This window comes from Nycticebus coucang, chromosome 7 (assembly GCF_027406575.1).
Source record: "Nycticebus coucang isolate mNycCou1 chromosome 7, mNycCou1.pri, whole genome shotgun sequence".
NCBI lineage: Eukaryota > Metazoa > Chordata > Mammalia > Primates > Lorisidae > Nycticebus > Nycticebus coucang.
In genome coordinates this window covers 128,004,234-128,023,887 of record NC_069786.1, presented here as the reverse complement: position 1 = coordinate 128,023,887, position 19,654 = coordinate 128,004,234, and the positions used below count along the sequence as shown (strand labels likewise).

General features: G+C 38.8%; 1 protein-coding gene across 1 annotated transcript in view; it reads right to left on the bottom strand.

Annotated features, from left to right (window-relative positions):
• Positions 1-907: 907 nt before the first annotated feature.
• Positions 908-19,654, bottom strand: part of PSMD1 (proteasome 26S subunit, non-ATPase 1) — a 119,282-nt gene continuing 100,535 nt past the window's right edge. Inside the window, exons 20-25 of the mRNA XM_053596302.1 lie at positions 12,550-12,719; positions 10,097-10,189; positions 8,099-8,185; positions 7,078-7,224; positions 4,011-4,166; positions 908-1,135 (exon numbers count right to left, since the gene is read on the bottom strand). Of these exons, the coding sequence (XP_053452277.1) occupies positions 4,020-4,166; positions 7,078-7,224; positions 8,099-8,185; positions 10,097-10,189; positions 12,550-12,719 (644 nt within the window). The 3' untranslated portion in view covers positions 908-1,135; positions 4,011-4,019. The remainder of the gene's footprint in view (positions 1,136-4,010; positions 4,167-7,077; positions 7,225-8,098; positions 8,186-10,096; positions 10,190-12,549; positions 12,720-19,654) is intronic.

Sequence of the window (19,654 nt, the reverse complement as noted above, 5' to 3'; positions counted from 1 at the left end):
GATTGCCTGAGCTCACAGGTTTGAGACCAGCTGGAGCCAAAGCGAGACTCTAGTCTCTAAAAACAGCTGGCCTGTAATCCTAGCTACTCGGGAGGCTGAGGCAAGAGAATCATTTGAGTCCAAGTTTGAGGTTGCTGTGACCTATCACGCCATAGCACTCTACAGAGGGCAGCAAAGTGAGACTGTCTTAAAAGAAAAACAAAAAACAAAACTCATTAAACTGTATATACTTCAAATTTCTACATTTTATTGATTTTAAATTATACCTCAATTAAAAAACATGAAAGAGTAGATAAGGAAAAAGAAAAAAGGTGCATTATTAGATCTTGTGGCTAATGAGATGAAATAACTGTTTAACAGAGTCAAAAGCAGAAAATAAGCAGTTTAAAAAAGTTTAGCTGTTTGCAGGTCAGAAAAAAAAAGTTTAGCTGTTTAAGCTAGTGAGTTTCAACTAGAATGCCACAAAAATTTTTAAAGATCATTAATTATTTTTGAAAGAAGTTCAAAGCACAGTAAGTGCATTCTTTTTTTTACTCTTTTTTTGATCAGCATAATTTAAGTGTATCACCTTTCACTAAAGGTTCAAGTGTGCTGTGAGATAAAAAAGGCTGAAAAACACTGGTTCAAGCAGATATTTTCTTTGGATCATTAAAGAGATTTCAATAAAGTAATGTAGTCCATACTTTCGAATTCCATTTAAAAACTGCAAAGAATTCTTGCAGTAATAAAGAAGATTTGATTTTTTTCTCTTGATTTTCAAATGGTCTATAATTTAAATAGCTGAACTTTTTTGTTGATATGAAAATCATGCATAGCATATCAAAGATTTAGTTCTTTGGATTTAGACATTTCATGGTTGGGGGAGAATTAGATTCATTTAATAAAAACTCAGGCTGAAAAACAGAAGTCTTGTCCATCTGGAGATTTTAATATATTTATTTGAAAACCAAGTTCTGTGAAAGAGCACACTAAATAGTCATATATCTTCTCTTCAACCAAAGACTTGGAGACAAGGTTCTTCAGGTCAGCACAGAGGAAATGGTACATGCATTGAATAGCGGGTCTCAGCATGAATCTCCTCTCAGGCATTTTGAATATGAGCCTGGACAATCTTCTTCAGATGAGCGAGTGAGTCCTGGAAAAGGGAAGGAGATGGTGGCAGAAGCTAGGGTCATTCTTAATTGCAAAACACTCTTTTTTTACACTAGCTGTTGAAATCTAAAAGGAGGCCCCATCTCTGCCTCTGTAGTCTTTATGCCAGTTTAGACTAAGACAAACTACAGCTGTCGACTCCCTAAAGTACTCAGTATTTTATCCTTTTAAAAACTAACAAGAATTCAGTTTCTAGGTATGAGGCTCTAACCAGGAGTGTCCAACCTGTGGCCTGCAGATTGCAAGGTGAGGACTTCTCTTGATTATCTGTGGTGTTGGGTATCATGAAAAGTATGTACCGACCTTTATTTTTGCTCATCAGCTTTCATAAGTGTCTGTGTATTTAATGTGTGGCTCAAGACAGCTATTATTCTTCCAATGAAAAAAAAAAAAAAGAAAGGTTGGACACCCCTGCCCTAAGCCATTTTGTAGTTAATTGCCTTGAAAACCATAATCAGGGAGCTTCCTGTAAGGCAGTGGTTCTCAACCTTCCTAATGCTGTGACCCTTTAACAGTTGAGAACCGCTGCTGTAAGGTATCATAAAGGCTGAAGGAGGCAAATAGGTGTCATTTCCATTCCCCTGCAGAGACCGAATATCCGAATATACCATGACATCTACACAGATGTCATGTACTGGCTGGGTAAAGCTCAGGAAACCATCAAGGCTGAAAGATAATTTTCAGTAGTTTAGATAACAGGGAAGTCAGTATACATCTCCCTTTCTCTAAGGCCCAAACTAATAGTCTCTAGTCTCCCTGAAGCATGAATGTATTTTCCTAATGGCAGGGTTCCTACATTAAATGTTTATTTCTGTAAGCTTTCATTAACTGCTAGTCAGGGTGTAACACTCAGCACCCTAGATTTGCAGCTAGACTTTTATTTATTTATTTATTTATTTATGAGACAAAGCCTCAAGCTATTGCCCTGGGTAGAGTGCCATAGTGTCACAGCTCACAGCAACCTCAAACTCCTGGGCTTAAGTGATTCTCTTGCCTCAGCCTCTCAAGAAGCTGGGACTACAGACGCCTGCCACAACGCCTGGCTATATTTTGGTTGTAGTTGTCAGCCTGTTTGGCAGGCCCAGGCTGGATTTGACCCCGCCAGCTCTGGTGTATGTGGCTGGTGCCTTAGCCGCTTGAGCTACAAGCACCACCCTTAATTTTTTTTTTTTTTCTTTAAGACAGAGTCTCATTATGTCGCCCTTGGTAGAATGCCGTGGCATCACAGCTCACAGCAACTTCAAACTCTTGGGCTTCAGTGATTCTCTTGCCTCGGCCTCCCAAGCAGCTGGGACCACAGATGCCCGCCACAATGCCTGGCCATTTTTTTTGTTGTAGTTGTCGTTGTTGTTTAGCTGGTCTCCAGCTGGGTTTGAACCTGCCAAGCCTGCAGGCAGCGCCCTACCCACTGAGCTACGGGTGCTGCCTGTAGCTAGACTTTTAAATACAATACATGATACTGTCCTTATTTTCTTCAAAGAATAGAATAAATTCATAGCTGTCTGAAAATGTGTTTGTGCTAGGGTGGAATTAAGGAATCTTTATTATACAGTTCACCCGAGTCTTCAATTAGGTGATAACCATTCAAAAGAAATGGGGCAACTAAGAATGACCATTTCATGAAATTATATTATTCTAATATTTTGCTTCGAAAGATCCCTTCAACACTGTTACAATACTGGCATAGTAATAATCTTTTTCAACTGAACAGAGCTTTGTGGTGCGATCTAAATGACCCCAAAGTCTCTATAAGCACCAAGACTTACACACACTGAATAAATGCTAAGGCTTCTAGTGCCAGAAGTATTGCCAAAGGACATGGGAAGAAAGAAAAGTCAGTGAAAAGTCTATACCTGTGCTACTCAGAAGTGTGATCATTGGACCAGTGTCAGTTCACAACTATAACTGATCCACAAGGAACTTACAAGAATGAAAATAAATTCCATCACTAAGCAAACTATGCAGTTCAGATGACTTTTGGGGAAATACTTTCTTGATGAAAGGAGCACTGAGTAGATTTACATTCTGCAGGAAGCTTCCTACTTCCATAAAACAGGTTAGAGACCAGCCACTTTGAGTGGCATTGAGTCAAGGAAGAAAGAAAAAGGAATTTCTTGTACACATGCAGGAAAAGGTCGAAAGAGGGGGATATTTATTTTATTTTTTGAGACAGAGTCTTACTTTGTTGACCTTGGTAGAGTACCATGGTGTCACAGCTCACAGCAACATCAAACTCCTGGGTGCAAGTGATTCTCTTGTCTTAGCCTCCCAAGAAGCTGGGACTATAGGCGCCTGCCACAATGCCCCGCTGTTTTTTTTTAGAGATAGGGTCTCATTCTAGCACAGGCTGGTCTCGAACTCCTGAGTTCAGGCAATCCACCTACCATGGACTCTCAGAGTGCTGAGATTATAGGTGTGAGCCACCATGCCCGGCTGGGGTAAGGTGGGAACGTTTTAATGCTGTTTAAGTAAATAAGTCCTAAGTACAAAGGAAGGAAAACCATGAGTCCATGTCTTTGTAAGGAACATTTGTGGGTTGGGTGCAGTGGCTCATGCCTGTAATCCTAGCACTCTGGGAGGCTGGGGCCCAAGGTCCCAGTTTGAGAGTAGCCTGAGCAAGAGCAAGACACCATCTTTACTAAAAATAGAAAAAATTAGCTATGTGCCTGTAGTCCCAGCTATTCAGGAGGCTAAGGTGGTTGGATCACTTGAACCCAAGAGTTTGAGGCTGCTGTGAGCTAGGCTGATGCCACAGCATTCTAGCCCAGGTCCCAGAGTGATACTCTTATCAAAAAAAAAAAAAAAATTGTGAAGTACTGAAGAAGAGCTTTCCCTTCATAATTCTGTTGTACACATACCTCTGGTCCTTAATCATCAATATATTCAAATGGTTCTGGGGGTTCTGGCTCTTGTTCTTCCTCCTCGATTTTAGGGCCATGTGCTGCCACAGGTTCTACCAGTTCTTCAATATCTTCGCTGGTGTCCTTTAGAATGATGATGCCACCAATGGAGAGCTGTAAACGCAGAGAGGAGTGAAGCAGCACAAGCTCTGCTCATATTTTAAGCCTGCTCCACAATCTAGAGTGCACACTTGTTCAATGGCACCTTGAAATTATCTGAATGATTCAAAAATAAAAAAGCTGAGGTAGAATGAAAAGATAACTGCGACCTATAAGGAGTACTTGCAAATTTAACCCAAAGGCTCTGCATGGTGTAAAATGCAATGCTGTTCTACTTGGCTGATGCATACCAATTTAAGAATAGTAGTTCTCAGCCATGAATCTGACTACTTGCCTCATTCTGATTGGAGAGATGTTTCCTATCCAAATACAATATTCTAATGTTTTCCTACTCAAGAAATGGTCCTGGACCATTGCTATCACCTGGGAGCCTGGTAAAAATGAAGACAAGCTGGCCACCACCCTAGATCTACAGAATCTGAATTTCAACAAGATCCCCAGTGGATCTGTATGTACATTAAAGTTTGAGAAGCATACTAGTCAAGTATGTACTATATTATGTGTGAGATTACCATCATTTTGGACACAAGATAATTTGTAAATGAAAAGCCAATTTTTCTTTAGCAGCAATACCAGAACAATGGGGAGAACAGCATAATACACCAGACATCTGAGTGTTTTTCACTTTGATCTTTAAATTCTTGTGTTGCAAGCAAATGAAAAAACAGATGGGACACAAAACAAAAGGGAAGCAGACTGCAGCAGCAATTTTATTAAGCCCTCTCCCAAGCATATTAGCAAAAGGTAAATCCAAACACCAAACTATTCACCCATCTCTGGTGTGCTAATCTCATTCTATCAGCTTGCCTGTGTCAAAGGAAATGGAAAGCTGCTCTCTATAATTAAATCAGCCAACAGTGGCAGGGCACATCTGGAAAAAGCATATTTCTACCAAAGCACATTACTGAGAAGGAAAAAAAGAACAAGCATATTAGTGAAATGATTCACATACGTATAAGCATATCTGCAGTGCAACCTAATCCAATTTTACTCATCAGAACTCTGCCCTGCCATGCTATAAAACTGGTGTGCCTTTGTGAATCTATTTCCCTTCTCCCAGTACACACATATCTCTATACTTACCTAGAACCCTCTGCCTTAACAAATCTGTTTTTCTTGAAGAGAATGCCACTAACCTAGAATGCTGTGTTCTTCCATTTTTTTTGTGCTATTGTTATAATGCAAAGACATTTCTATGCCATGTGCACATCATCACCAATTGATAATTCCTGCTTCATGCAGATGTCTTTTAAGTTAGATGGGAGAAAAAAGAATTATGAACAAAAAGGATACATTTGTACTACCTTTTACATTTACCAGTGCTTTATTTTCTATGCATATTCAAGTTATTATCTAGTATCCTCTCATTTCAGTTTGATAATGGTGGCCTTTGTTGCCCTTGGCAGTTTGATATTGCTTTTCTTTTCTTTTTTTTTGAGACAGAGTCTCACTATGTCACCCTTGGTAGAGTGCCATGGTGTCACAGTTCACAGCAACCTCAAACTCTTGGGCTTAAGTGATTCTCTTGCCTTAGCCTCCCAAGTAGCTGGGACTACAGGTGCCCACCACAATGCCCAGCTATGTTTTTGTTGCAGTTGTCATTGTTGTTTAGCAGCCCTGGGCTGGGTTCAAATCGGCCAGCCCCGGTGTATGTGGCCGGTGCCCTAACCGCTGTACAGATACAGAGTTTTTTAGTTATTTCTTGTAAGGTAAGTTTGCTAACAACAGATCCTCTGTTTTTATTTATGTGGGCATATTATAATTTCTAAAAAAAAAAAATTTTTTTTTTTTTTTTTTTGAGACAGAGTCCGAATATGTCACCCTTGGTAGAGTGCTGTGCTATCACAGCTCACAGCAACCTCAAACTCTCGGGCTTCAGTGATTCTCTTGCCTCAGCCTTCCAAGTAACTGGTACTACAGGCGTCCGCCACAATACCTGGCTATTTTTTGTTGCAGCTGTGGTTGTTGTTTTAGCTGGCCCGGGCTGGGTTTGAACCTGCCAACTGCAGTGCATGTGGCTGACGCTGGAACCACTGTGCTATGGGCAGTGAGCCATAATTTCTCGATTTCTGAAGGACAGTTTTACTAAATAAAGAATTTTGGGGCTTGGCGCCTATAGCTCAAGCAGCTAAGGTACCAGCCATATATATCAGAGCTGGCGGGTTTGAATCCAGCCCGGGCCTGTTTGGCTTCAACTCCTACTTCTTCCATCACAATTCCCTTTGCAGGGGAAGCACCTCCAAAAGAGTTGGTCTTCAGGCTGTGCCCAAACGGGCTTTTTTGCACTGTTTATCATGTCACTTCTTGTCCTGTCGGTGACTATGGAGCTTCCTGGCATCTTGAAGGTCACATCCTATTGATGCCATGGACCAGAGTGAAAAAAAGTGAAGATCCTTTTCTAACTCTAAAATTCAGTGTAATTATAATGATGATTAACACTTACTGGAGCAGTCCCAGATCTCGTTCTCAGTGCTTATATATGAACTTATTTAATTTGTGCCGTATCTATGAGTTAGGAATGATAACGCTATTGTATAGTAGAGGAAACTGAGGCAATGAGAGATTTAGTACCTAGCATAAGGTTATAGTCTGCAAGAGGTAGAATCAAGATTCAAATCCAGTATGCCTGGCTCTATAGTCTATGTTCCTAATCACTATACTGTACTAGGGATTTCTATGGCATACGTCTCTGGTGGAAGAGGGGAGATTGTAGAGTTACACCGAGAAAAGAAAAATTCCCCTAAATCTATGTGAAATGAAGGGAAATATTCTTTCTTTTGCAAAGTGATTTCTTAGTACTAGAGAGCTTGCTCCAATGCTATAGAAATTTATCTTTATCGATATTCTATTGTTCTACATATTACTATCTCATTGGTATGTAGAGTAAGAGCTGTTGGTAACTTACTGGTTTGAAAGGCTGGTATCTACAGGTCTCTGGCATGGTTAGGACCTTAAGCTGGGCAGGCATAACTCGGGCTGGGTTATCCAATAACTGGAAGTTTGGCTCAGGTTCTTTTTTCTTCTCTTTTTCTTCCTTTTTCTCTGCCTCATCCTAGGAGGGAAAAAAGGCTCAATAAAATTTCACTTCTGTTCCACACATCACTGAGTAATGTCTGATAAGTTTACTGTGCCACTATTAGGTACAAAAGGTAGTGGTGATAATAATGGAAGTACAGCTAAAGTGATACTGGACTCAAGAGGAGGAAAATGTAACTCTGCTTGGGAATGAGAGTAGTATTGGACTTGGTTATAAAGGAGAAGACGGCAGAAAAACCAACAGACAGCAGTAAAAGAAGGTAAATGAATGACAATCCCTTTCAAAGAACCAATCTTCTTTTTTTTACATATACATGTGTTTATTAGGTTTCCCTTTTTTGCCTTCAGAAAATTAAAAAGGCTTAAAACTTAATACCAATGATCAAAGGGCCAATCTTTCTCCTCTCATCATCTCACTGATAAAAATTCTACTTTGCCCTTCAAAACTTATTTTGGTTGTTGTTTCCTCCAGGAACTTATTCCTGATTTATTTGTTTTTATTCTTCCTACAAATAGATACATAGGTCATTATGAAAAATTTGAGATACACAAAAATTAAGAAACATAAAATCCACATGCACAGAAACAAATGAAACCCTCCTGACAACAAGGATAAGCCCAACAAGTCGAAACTTGCACAGGTGAATCAGAAAGGATGCTGTTGACTGTATTTCTTGGAAGTGAAATAATGGACTGTAACACAGTCTGTCTCAAAACTTTTGTAGTGACCCATATATAATATCTAGTAAAATTACATGATTCAATATGCTAGGAACAGGATAATTATTTGAAGGAAGCCATGAGCAAGGGATAATTAACGTTCTACTAAAGAAGAATCTGTACCATAACAGAGATAGAGACTTCAACACATACAACCAAGTTATACCCACCACTTCCATTTTCTCCTCCTCTTTTTTTTCTTTTTCTTTTTCCTTCTTTTTGGCCTTTGCAGTTATAGATAACACAGCAGTAGAAACCTGGAGGAAGTGAACAGGGGAAATTTTTGTAATCTCTTAGCTTAGTCCAAACATGTAAGCCTTAAGAAGAACTCAGTCCTATAGTACTATTCTGTTTTCTAACAGTGAATATTATAAAAAACAATCCAATCCAATAATAAACGGGAAAGGGCGGCGCCTGTGGCTCAAGGAGTAGGGCGCCGGTCCCATATGCCGGAGGTGGCGGGTTCAAACCTAGCCCCGGCCAAAATAAAAAAAAAAAAAAAAAAATAATAATAAACGGGAAAAGCAAGGACGTTTATTTACATAATTTACTACTATTGTAGTCAGCTGTATCTTTGGTTTGAGGCTTATATCTAATATAACTCTAATCTTTTTTGATCCGTAGCCTACCCAGTATATAAATTTGCTATCATGTGTTTCTAAGATAAAGACTTGGGTGCTGTATCCTTTTTTGCTCTATAGAAAAAACAATGAACAACATAATGATTTCCTCTAGTCCTGGTTGCAGAGATGTTCTCACTAGAATGGATGCCTTACAACAATAATATTTAAGTGGCTGGCAAGGAATTAGTCTCCTTGATGGGTTTTACTGAAATCAAAGGTGAAACAGTTTTCTTTTTGAGACAGAGTCTCACTTTGTCACCCTTGGTAGAATGCTGTGGCATCATAGCTCACAGCCATTCACTGTCTTCAGCCTCCCAGACTGTTAGGATTACAGGCATGAGCCACCACACCCAGCCGAAACAAGGAGTTTGAAAAGCTGGGCAATACTGATGTAAAGCCAACTTTGTTTCAGACTTAAAAATAAGGTGTAAAATACAGCAGTCACCCTCAAATTTAGTCATTTCTATAATTATCCCTACTTATACACAAGTCACTACAAATAATCAACTAGATAATCATGCATGGAACTTATCCTGGCACAAAGAGCTAGTCTCCTATACATAAAGTGTTATGAAAGGATAATTTTACTGAGTAAAAACTTCATGGGTGTGGCTCTCTAATCATTTTTCTTTGATTTAGCACGTCTATGAGTGTTCTCATACATGGTTGGTTGGGAAATAAATTGATCTTCATTTTTAAAGGCAATTTAGTTAGGACACATAAAAATAATGTGCATTACTTCTGATCAAGCAATTCTACACCTAAGATTCTAACCTATACACACCTGTACAAGTTCCAGCCTCATTTATAGTAGTGACAAATTAGAAATAACCTTAAATATAATAATAAAGAATTGGTATGACAAATAATGTTAGATTCATAAAAACATTGCTTGGTAGCTTTAAGAAAAAAAAAATGAGATCCATGTATGTTGAAAGTTTTAAAGCTACATTAAAGTGAAAATGAGATGTAGAGCAGTATGTATAGAGTAATTCTTTTTGGGATATAAAAAGTATTGAGAGATACTTTTTGGATATAAAAAGTATGTGCAGAGAAAACCTTCACAGCAATTCACAAGTTGTGAATCTTGTGCCATGGGACTTGGAGGACCAAGACAGAAAAAAGGACTTTTACTTCATATTCTTGTGTAATGTCAGATTTACCATAAGAAGTGTTACTTTTTTTTTTGGTGTGACAGAGTCTCACTATGTTGCCTTTGGTAGAGTACTGTGGCGTCACAGCTCACAGCAACCTCAAACTCTTGGGTGATTCTCTTGCCTCAGCCTCCCAGGAGCTGGGGTTACAGGCACCCACCACAACGCCCAGCTATTTTTTTTTGGTTATTGTCACTGTTGTTTAGCAGGCCCTGGCCAAGTTCAAACCCACCAGCCCTGGTGCATGTGGCTGGTACCCTAACCACTGAGCTACAGGTGCTGAGCAAGAAGTGTTACTTTTAAAGATAAAACATATTTAAAAACAAACCTAAGTAAAACACTCAGCTCCTATATGTAAGTATAAATGTTGCTTGAGGAACAAATAACATACCTTTTCCTTTTCCTTTTCTTTTGGTACTTCCAGAGGGGCAGGATATGCAAATGTAGATGGTTTACAGTTTGATTTATACTGAACTTTCGGCATCTGAAGAAATAAAAGAGCTTGTTTTCCTCTTTCATTAAAATAATATCAAGATTTAAGTAAAACACACACACAAAAAAGATCAGAAGTTTCAATTCAGGCTGAATGGTCAACTATGTTATCACTCCTCTCTGAAAGGCATCTGTCTTCTTTTATTTAATTTGTTTTTAGGTGTTTTACAGAATTACTTTGTTCTCTAGGCTTTCCTGAAGCTCTGTGCTTTTGAACAGGCATCTGCTTATCTCATTTTTACTAACAACCACTCTGCTTCAATGGGTTAATCCTATTCATGTATGAGCATCAGATCAACTGTTACCTTCTTTGTAAAATATTATCTGGTTATTTTTTTCTGCACACGAAACTTCCATATTCCTTCCTTTGTACCACACTAACAACTTAGAAGCCTGTATATAGTTTCTACACTATTTAATTACAACTTACATGATGAGTTTAACATAAGCCTAACAGACAGTCAGTTTCACATTACTTAGTGACTAGGCTTAACGTTCTTGGTCTTAATTTTTCTCTATTTACCCAATTTACATTGGTGGGAAAATGATAATAAGCATGTTATTTATTAGGACAAGGAAGCTTATCTTCTCCATCTCATGTTTTTCCTAAGAGACAGGTGTTCACTGTCTCTCAGGCTAAAGTGCAGTGGCATAATCATAGCTTACTGCAACCTCAAACTTCTGGGCTCAAGTGATCCTCCAGTCTCAGTCTTCTGAACAGCTGAGAGTATAGATGTGTGCCGCCCAGGCTCAGCTCATTTTTTTTTACTTTTTAGAGATAGGGTCTAGCTATGCTGCTAGACTGTTTCATCCTGTCAGATTTCCTGGCTCCTCACTGGTGTGGTCTTTTATGTCACTGCCAAAGGGACAACCTCCTTTGCTTTTCGATCCATCCATTCATCTATTTATTTATTTGAGATAGTCTTGCTCTCTTGCCTGGGCTAGAGTGCAGTGGCATCATCATTTCAATCTCAAACTCCTGGGCTCAAGTGATTCTCCTGCCTCAGGCTCCTGAGTAGTTGGGACTACAGGTGCCTGCCACTATGCCCAGCTAATTATATATTTTTTCTGTACAGATGGGATCTTGCTCTTGCTCAGGATAGTCTCAAATTCCTGGCTTCAAGCAATTCTCCCACTTTAGCCTCCCAGAGTGCTAAGATTAAGGTGTGAGCCACTGTGCTGTGGCCTGTTCTTCCCATTAGTAACAATTCTTTCTTCCATCAATCATTCTAGTATCACACAGACATGTCCCTGACTCATATCTCCATTCCTTATTACATTATTAAGATTTAGTTTAGGTCTTTATTCTTCCTTGCCCCACATTACTGCAATAGCATTTTAACAGCTGTCCACTGATACCAGAATGATCTTTCTATGAATAAAACGCAAATTTCATGTCATTTATCTGCTTGAAACCCTTCAACAGCTCCCACACCCTTTAGTATAATATATAATAAAATTCATCAGAATGGTCTATAAAGTCTCTTCATATCTTTGCATTTAGCACTCTCTCTCACCATTCCCTCTCAACTGATTTATTCAAGATTACATAGCCAGTAGGGAGACATGATTTTTAAAACTTCTACCAACATATTCTACAAGAAGGTGATGACTTAAATTTTAAGAAAAACATGTTATTCATGAGATGCCAACTCATCTTTACCACATTAACTGCCATGTGAACTGTATTTAATTCACACTAGTTTTGAGCACAGGACCTCATGACATAACTCACACATTTCTTTTTTTTGAGACAGAGTCTCACTCTGTCACCCTAGGTAGAATGCAGTGACATTCATCATAACTCACAGCAACCTCTAACTTTTGGGCTCAAGCTATCTTCTTACCTCAGCCTCCCAAGTAGTAAGACTATAAGATGCCAAACCCCAACCCCAGTGAATTATTCTACCTTTTTTGTTTTTAGTAGAGATGGGGTCTTGCTCTTGCTCAGGCTGGTCTCAAATTCCTAAGCTCAAATGATCCTCCCACCCTGCCCTCTCAGAGTGCTAGGATTATAGGTGTGAGCCACTGTGCCCAGCCAAGTCACATATCTCTTGATCTTGGGAGCTGCATGGTGTGCAGGAAACTCATGCTGCCATGCTATCACATACATGTTATGTGATGGGTGGCTTCACGGCAAAACAATAAAAAATTGTAATTAACAGATCGTTTGTTTTCAAAGTTTTTAATTCTGTTTTCAAAATAAAACACTGTGGCCCCAAGGAAATAAATGTTTTTTCCAGTGTGGCAATGTGTTAAAATTTCATGGAAATTCTTGTGAGTGGTTGGCGTGCATCAGTTCAACCACCAGCGAACAAGATAGGCTACAAAGCTTAGATCTCTTTAACATACCTTTAAGTCCTTGTTAAGGCCAATGACACAGGTAGGGGTATAAGCCAATGACAGGAAGTGTGAAAGAGGAAACCAGAACCAGAACTGGGTAAAGACAAGAACGCCAACCACAGAAGGCATATGAGTGTGCCCTGTCCTGGACTGTAAGGAGATTGTGACATTATGACCACCTGTAGAAAAAGAGAAACCATGAATGGCAATCCAGTAGGGCAATAATAAAGATTTCTAAGTACTGCACTAGGAAAATACCTGGTGATTATTTTAAGAGCACAGTTCACACAATCTAATATAGAGTCCTTGGAATTAGTCATTGAGTTATCTAGGCTCTTCAAAATTGGAAATACTGTACTTTAACTGGATTCAGGGCAAATTTAGACCTTCTTTATCTATAGGTAGGTATTCTTCAAAAATACTAAATTAAGTATTAATCTATATTACACTATATTAGCTTTTAATAAGCAAGAGCAAAGAAGCAAGAGGTAGATATTGTTTAGTTTTATTCTTTCTGCTTTTATCATGCTTAAATGCAGAAAAATACATACTTATAAGATACTTACACATTTATAAGAAATATGTAACAGGCTATGGTGGCTCATACATATAAAGCTAATAATTTGGGAGGCTGAGACAGGAAGATTGCTTGAAGCCAAGAGTTGGAGAACAGACTCACAACACAGTGAAACTCCATCTCTACAGAAAACTTTACAAAATTAGCTGGGACGGCAGCACCTGTGGCTCAGTGGGTAGGGCGCCAGACCCATATACCGAGGGTGGCAGGTTCAAACCTGGCCCTGGCCAAACTTCAACAAAAAAACAGCCAGGTGTTGTGGCGGGCACCTGTAGTCCCAGCTACTCAGGAGGCTGAGGCAAGAGAATTAAGCCCAGGAGTTGGAGGTTGCTGTGAGCTGTGATGCCACAGCACTCTACCGAGGCTCATAAAGTGAGACTCTGTCTCTAAAAAAAAAAAATAAAAAAAAAAAATTTAGCTGGGCATGGTGATGCACACCTATAGTCCCAGCTACTCAGGAGGCTGAGGCAGGATCCCGTCAGATCAGGACTTTGAGAGTGAATGAGCTGTGATAACATCACTGCTCTAGCACTCCAGTCTAGGCGACAGAACAAGAGCCTATCTCAACAAACAAACAAACCCCAACCCCCTATATATATATATAAAATAGTAAAAAATGTTTTGACTCATACTTTTATGTGTTAAGCACCATAAAAATTATTAGAAATATTCATTAAGTTATGAAGATTTATGTGCAGCTATAGAAAAATCCAAAGCACCAAGTATTATTTTCTATGAATTGGTAGGAGGCACTTAAATTGGTAGGAGGCAGCTCTGACACTAACCTTGTGACCAGAAACAAATCACTTACTTTAATTTTTATATGAATTGGGGTTCTACTGTTCAAGCAAATAATCTAGATTTTCTTAGGACTTCACTGCAGATATTTCATTTAAGATTTTGATCTGGAAAAAAGAAAGCTTTGGTATACTTTAATTTTGTTTTTCTAATAGGAGTTGTGGACATTTACTGTCTGTACTCTTCCTTACTTTAACCCCTATAATCACCAAATGCTTAGTATATGTTCAGAATTATAAACAAAATACTGAAAAAGACTCCTAGGAGACTTTCGTCTAGTGAATTAGATAATTAAAATAAGACATAAAAGTATTATAATAGCTACAAAGCAGGGTGCTAGTACGAACATACAGCTAAGCATGGTACGCAACCTAGCGTGAGGCTGGGGAGGAGAGAAGAGAGGGAAAGCCTGCCTAGATTTGATCTAGGTTTTTCTTTTTCTTTTTTTAAATTTTTTTTTTGTAGAGACAGAGTCTCACTTTACCGCCCCTGGTAGAGTGCCGTGGTGTCACCCAACTCACAGCAACCTCCAGCTCTTGGGCTTACGTAATTCTCTTGCCTCAGCCTCCTGAGCAGCTGGGACTACAGGTGCCCGCCACAATGCCCAGCTATTTTTTTGTTGCAGTTTGGCCGGGGCTCGGTTTGAAGCTGCCACCCTTGGTATATGGGGCCAGCGCCCTACTCACTGAGCTACAGGCGCCGCCCGATTTGATCTAAGTTTTGAAGTTGAATTTTCTTTTTATTTCAACAAAACCTATCTTCGTTAGACTTAGAAACTAGTCTTTTCTTCTAACATTCTGAGATTTAATAAACAAGGGAGAGTTTATGCTATTGATAATGTTTACAGTTTAAGACTTCAATCATAAATCTCCTTAATCTTCAGATTTTTTCCCAGAAGAGTCCAAATCACTGACTGAGTTCTCATAAATTTCAACTTCATTCTTTTCTTTGAAGTTGCTTTCCTCAGATTTTCCTGTACTACCACTATACTGAGACCAAGAATGCAAATTTTTCCAAGGCAGTTGGGTAGAATATTAAAAAATAAAAAAGGATCCTTTAACTCCCAAAGACCTATCGAAGTAAAGAAGTTCATGGCAAAAAAAAAAAAAAAGGAAAAGAGCATAATTTTATAATGTAATAGTGAACACTAACTATAGTATGGAACTTTTATGTATTAAATACCTGAAGTAGGCTTGGTGCCTGTAGCACAGTGGTTACGGTGCCAGTCACATACACTGGAACTGGTAGGTTCGAACCCAGCCAGGGCCTGTTAAACAACAATGACAACCGCAACAAAAAATAGTCGGGCATTGTGGCGGGCACCTATAGTCCCAGCTACCTGGGAGGCTGAGGCAAGAGTTTAAGCCCAAGAGTTTGAGGTTGCTGTGAGCTGTGATGCCATGGCACTCTACTGAGGGTGACACAGTGAAACTCTGTCTTTAAAAAAAAAAATACCTGAAGCAAAATCATTGTAAGCAGTGTAAAGAAGCATCAAAACTTGTCTGGCACAGTAACTGAGATAACGCCGGAAAGGCTATGTTAACCACTGTGATAAAAATGTGTCAAATGGTTTATGAAGTGAGTGTATAATGCCCCATAATCATATCATTGTATACAGTTATGATTTAATAAAAAAATTAAAAAAAAAAAAAAAAAAAAACTTGACTTGTCCATGACAAATCAAATAGAGAGATGCTGAAAGAGGAAGGAAGGAGAGGAAGACAGAGTGATGACTTCTAGTGAAGATGGCAGAATAAAGGTAAAACATAGAATTATCCTTCCCTGACTTTTTTTTTTTTTTTGAGACAGAGCCTCAAGCTGTCACCCTAGGTAGAGTGCTGTGACATCACAGCTCACAGCAACCTCCATCTCCTGGGCTCAAGCGATTCTCCTACCTCTGCCTCCCAAGTAGCTGGGACTACAGGCGCCTGCCACAACACCTGGCTATTTTTTGGTTGGGTCCAGGCTGGACTCGAACCTGCCAGCTCAGATGTATGTGGCTGGCGCCTTAGCTGCTTGAGCGACAGGCGCAGAGCCATCCTTCCCTAACTCTTAATGAATAAGCCTAATATGGTAAAAAACAAACAAACAAAAAAACAAAGAACTGCTAAATGAACAAGGATTTGTAATTTAAAATCATAAACTTCAAAAAGTGGCAGGGAAGGAAAGGAAAACAAAAAGATTATAGAATAGTAGTAATACCTTACCACTAAATCCTGTTTTAAACACTGATTACCATAAGAAGTCAATCTGAAAAGACTGTATGATTCCAACTATATGATATTCTGGAAAAGACAAAATGTACTGTATACTTGAATATACTTGAAAACTGCTAAGAGAGTAGTTCTTAAATGTTCTCACACCAAAAATGATAAGTATGTAAAGTGGATATGTAAATTCATCTTGGCGGAACCACTGTACAATGTGTTTGGGTATAGATATATATAAGTATCATGTGCACTGTAAGTAGACATAATTTCCATTTTTCAATTATACCTTAATAAAATAAATAAAACAGAATTATGGAGAGAGTAAAAAGATCCTCTGGTTAGGTATTACTTGTGGGGAAAGTCAGGAGGAATGGATAGGGACAGCGGATGTTTTGAGGAGCAGAACTATTCCAAATGATGCTATATGGTGAAAGCAGGGAAAAATCCACAGAATGTACAACATAGAGAATGAACCTTACTGTAAACTAGGGACTTTGGGTAGTAACTATGTATCAATATTGGCTCATCGATTACAGCAAATATACCACACTGATGCAAGATACAGGAGACACTGGAAGAGGATCGGGACATGTAGGAACTCTGTACATTTTGCCCAATTTTTGTCTAAGTCTCAAAATTTAATAAAACCCAATTAATTAAAAAACTTAATTCCTGACCAAATCCAGCCAGTTAAGTGTCTAGATTTAGTACAGATATCCTAACAACAAAAAAGTAGTAGTAAAAGAAATGATGGTGAGGTTAGGCACAGGGGCTCACACCTATAATCCTAGCACTCTTGGTAGGGCAAAGGCAGGAGGATCTCTGGAGTCAGGAGTTCAAGATCAGCCTAAGCAAGATTAAGACCATGTATCTAATAAAAACAGAACAATTAGCCAGGCATTGTAGCAGGTGCCTGTAGTCCCAGGTACTTGGGAGGCTAAAACAGGAGGATTACTTGAACCCTGGAATTTGAGATTGCTATGAGCAGGGCTGCCTGGGGCAACAGAATGAGATTCTGGCTCAAAAGGCAAGCAAACAAACAAAAAAAATAAAATAAGAAGGAAAAGAAAGGGCAGCGTCTGTGGCTCAAAGGAGTAGGGTGCTGGCCCCATATGCCAGAGGTGGTGGGTTCAAACCCAGCCCCGGCCAAAAAAAACTGCAAAAAAAAAAAAAGGAAAAGAAAAAAAATAATGGTGAGTACTGAATCCATTTAAATATGGGAACTAAGACCATATAGCTCTGAGAATTAATCACGCCTGTAACCCTAGCACTTTGGGAGGCCGAGATGGGTGGACTGCCTGAGTTCAGGAGTTTGAGACCAGCCTGAGCAAAAGTGAGATTCTTTCTCTAAAACATAGCTGGGTGAAGTGGCCAGCGCCTATAGATGTAGCTACTTGGAAAGGTGAGGTAAGAGGATTAATTGCTTGAGCGCTAGAGTCTGAGGTTGCTGCAAGCTATGACACCACAATACTCTACCCAGGCTGACAGAATAAGACTCTGTCTCAGAAGGAAAAAAAGAAAAAAGAGAGAGAGAGAAAAGATTTTTAAAGGCAACGTATAAATATCACAAGCCATGAAAATGTAAACTTAAAAATATTAGAAGGCAGTAAAGAACGAGGAGGGAGAAACTATAGGATGTCAATGTCTGTATTGTTTATACATGGCAGGGAATCAATACCATCTAGAATTGAAATGGTTTATTATACTTAAAACATCCATAGAATATTTTTCTTACCTATCTACAGTTGTAAACCAATGCTTTTTAAATAAAAAAGACAATAAACTGTCTCGACACTAAAAGTTTAAGCATAAAACTCTCAAAGGCTTGCAAAATTAACCAAAAAACAAACAAACAAAAAAAAAAAAAACCAAACACCAAAAACCCTGTTAGATAAACAGACTAAAAGAGAAAAACATCTGCCTCAAAAATTTAGAAAAGTTCTAAGAAAAAGAAAATAAAGTGTAAAAATAGCCGACTCAGTGGCTCACATCTGTAATCCTAGAACTCTGAGAGGCCGAGGTGGGTAGATCACTTGAGCTTAGGAGTTCAACACCAGCCTGAGCCAATAGCAAGACCTTGTCCTTATGAAAAATACGAAAACTGAGGCAAGAGGATTGCTTGAGCCCAAGAACTTAAGGTTGCTGCGAGCTATAATGCCACAACAATCTAGTCTGGGCGCCAGAGTGAGACTCTGTCTCAAAAAAATAAATAAATAAATAGATGATTAAGAAAAAAATAAAATTTGTACATAAATAAATTAGAAAAACCTCAGCAATAAAAAAATAAAAAGATAAAACCATTAGAAAGGAGACTGAAATTTTTTACTTTTTAAGAAAGAGGACACAGAGAATTTAACTAAAATTATAAAACTAAAAAGTGTGACACAATTAGAACACTCTTAGCAAGTAAAAAACCCTAAAAGATTAAAAAGAAAAATTTAAAACAGATTATATAATTGTATCCTCTTTATTTGATCTTATTCAATACATCTATATACATATTCCTACTTGACTGGGGAGAAAAGAACAACTGTAACAAACATGGCTAACCGAATGTTTCATTAGAAGAAACTGAGATGGCCAATCAATATTTTTATTTATTTATTTTTGAGACACAGTGTCACATTCAGTTAGTTGCTCTGGGGTTGAGTGCTATGGCATCACAGCTCACATCAACATCAAATGCTTGGGCTCAAGCGAACTTCCTGCCTCAAGCCTCCCAAGTAGCTGGGACTATAGGAGCCCACCGCAATGTCCGGCTATTTTCTTTTTTGTTGTTGTTGCGTACTTGTCATTGTTGTTTTAGCTGGCCCGGGCTGGATTTGAACCCGCCAACCTTGGACGGTGGCCGGCGCCCTACCCATTGAACTATAAGCGCTGTCCTCCCAGCTATTTTTAGAGACAGGGTTTTACTTTTGCTTAAGCTGGTCTCAAACTCCTGAGCTGAGGTGACCCATCCACCTTGGTCTCCCAGAGTGCTAGGATTACAGGATGAGCCACTGCACCTGGCCCATAATGAATATTTTAAAAATGTTCCCCTAATAACATTACTGCTATAGAAAACTTGAAATACTATTCTTCGCCTATCAAATTAGCAAAAATAAAAATAATTATACTCCACGTGGACAGAGTACAATAAGAAAAAGAATAACATTCTTAACAATGAAGTATAGGTATATACTCTTTTCCTTTTACTCTATTGAGATGTCACTAGTAATAAAGTTAAGGAACATGTCTAATGAACCCCCAAGCTAAGGAACACCACTTTATCTTTTGAAACTAACCACAGGTATAGTGGTGAATTCTGCAGCCAGTTGGCACAGTGTGCCATGCATCTATTTTATTAGGTAAACATGTCATGAATCTTGTTTTAGGAGTGATTTGATTGGTAGAATTTGTTTAAAAAGTTTTCTCAAAATGTTTTGATTGTTAACTTTTTTTTTTGTAGAGACAGAGTCTCACTGTACCACCCTCGGGTAGAGTGCCGTGGCGTCACACGGCTCACAGCAACCTCTAACTCTTGGGCTTA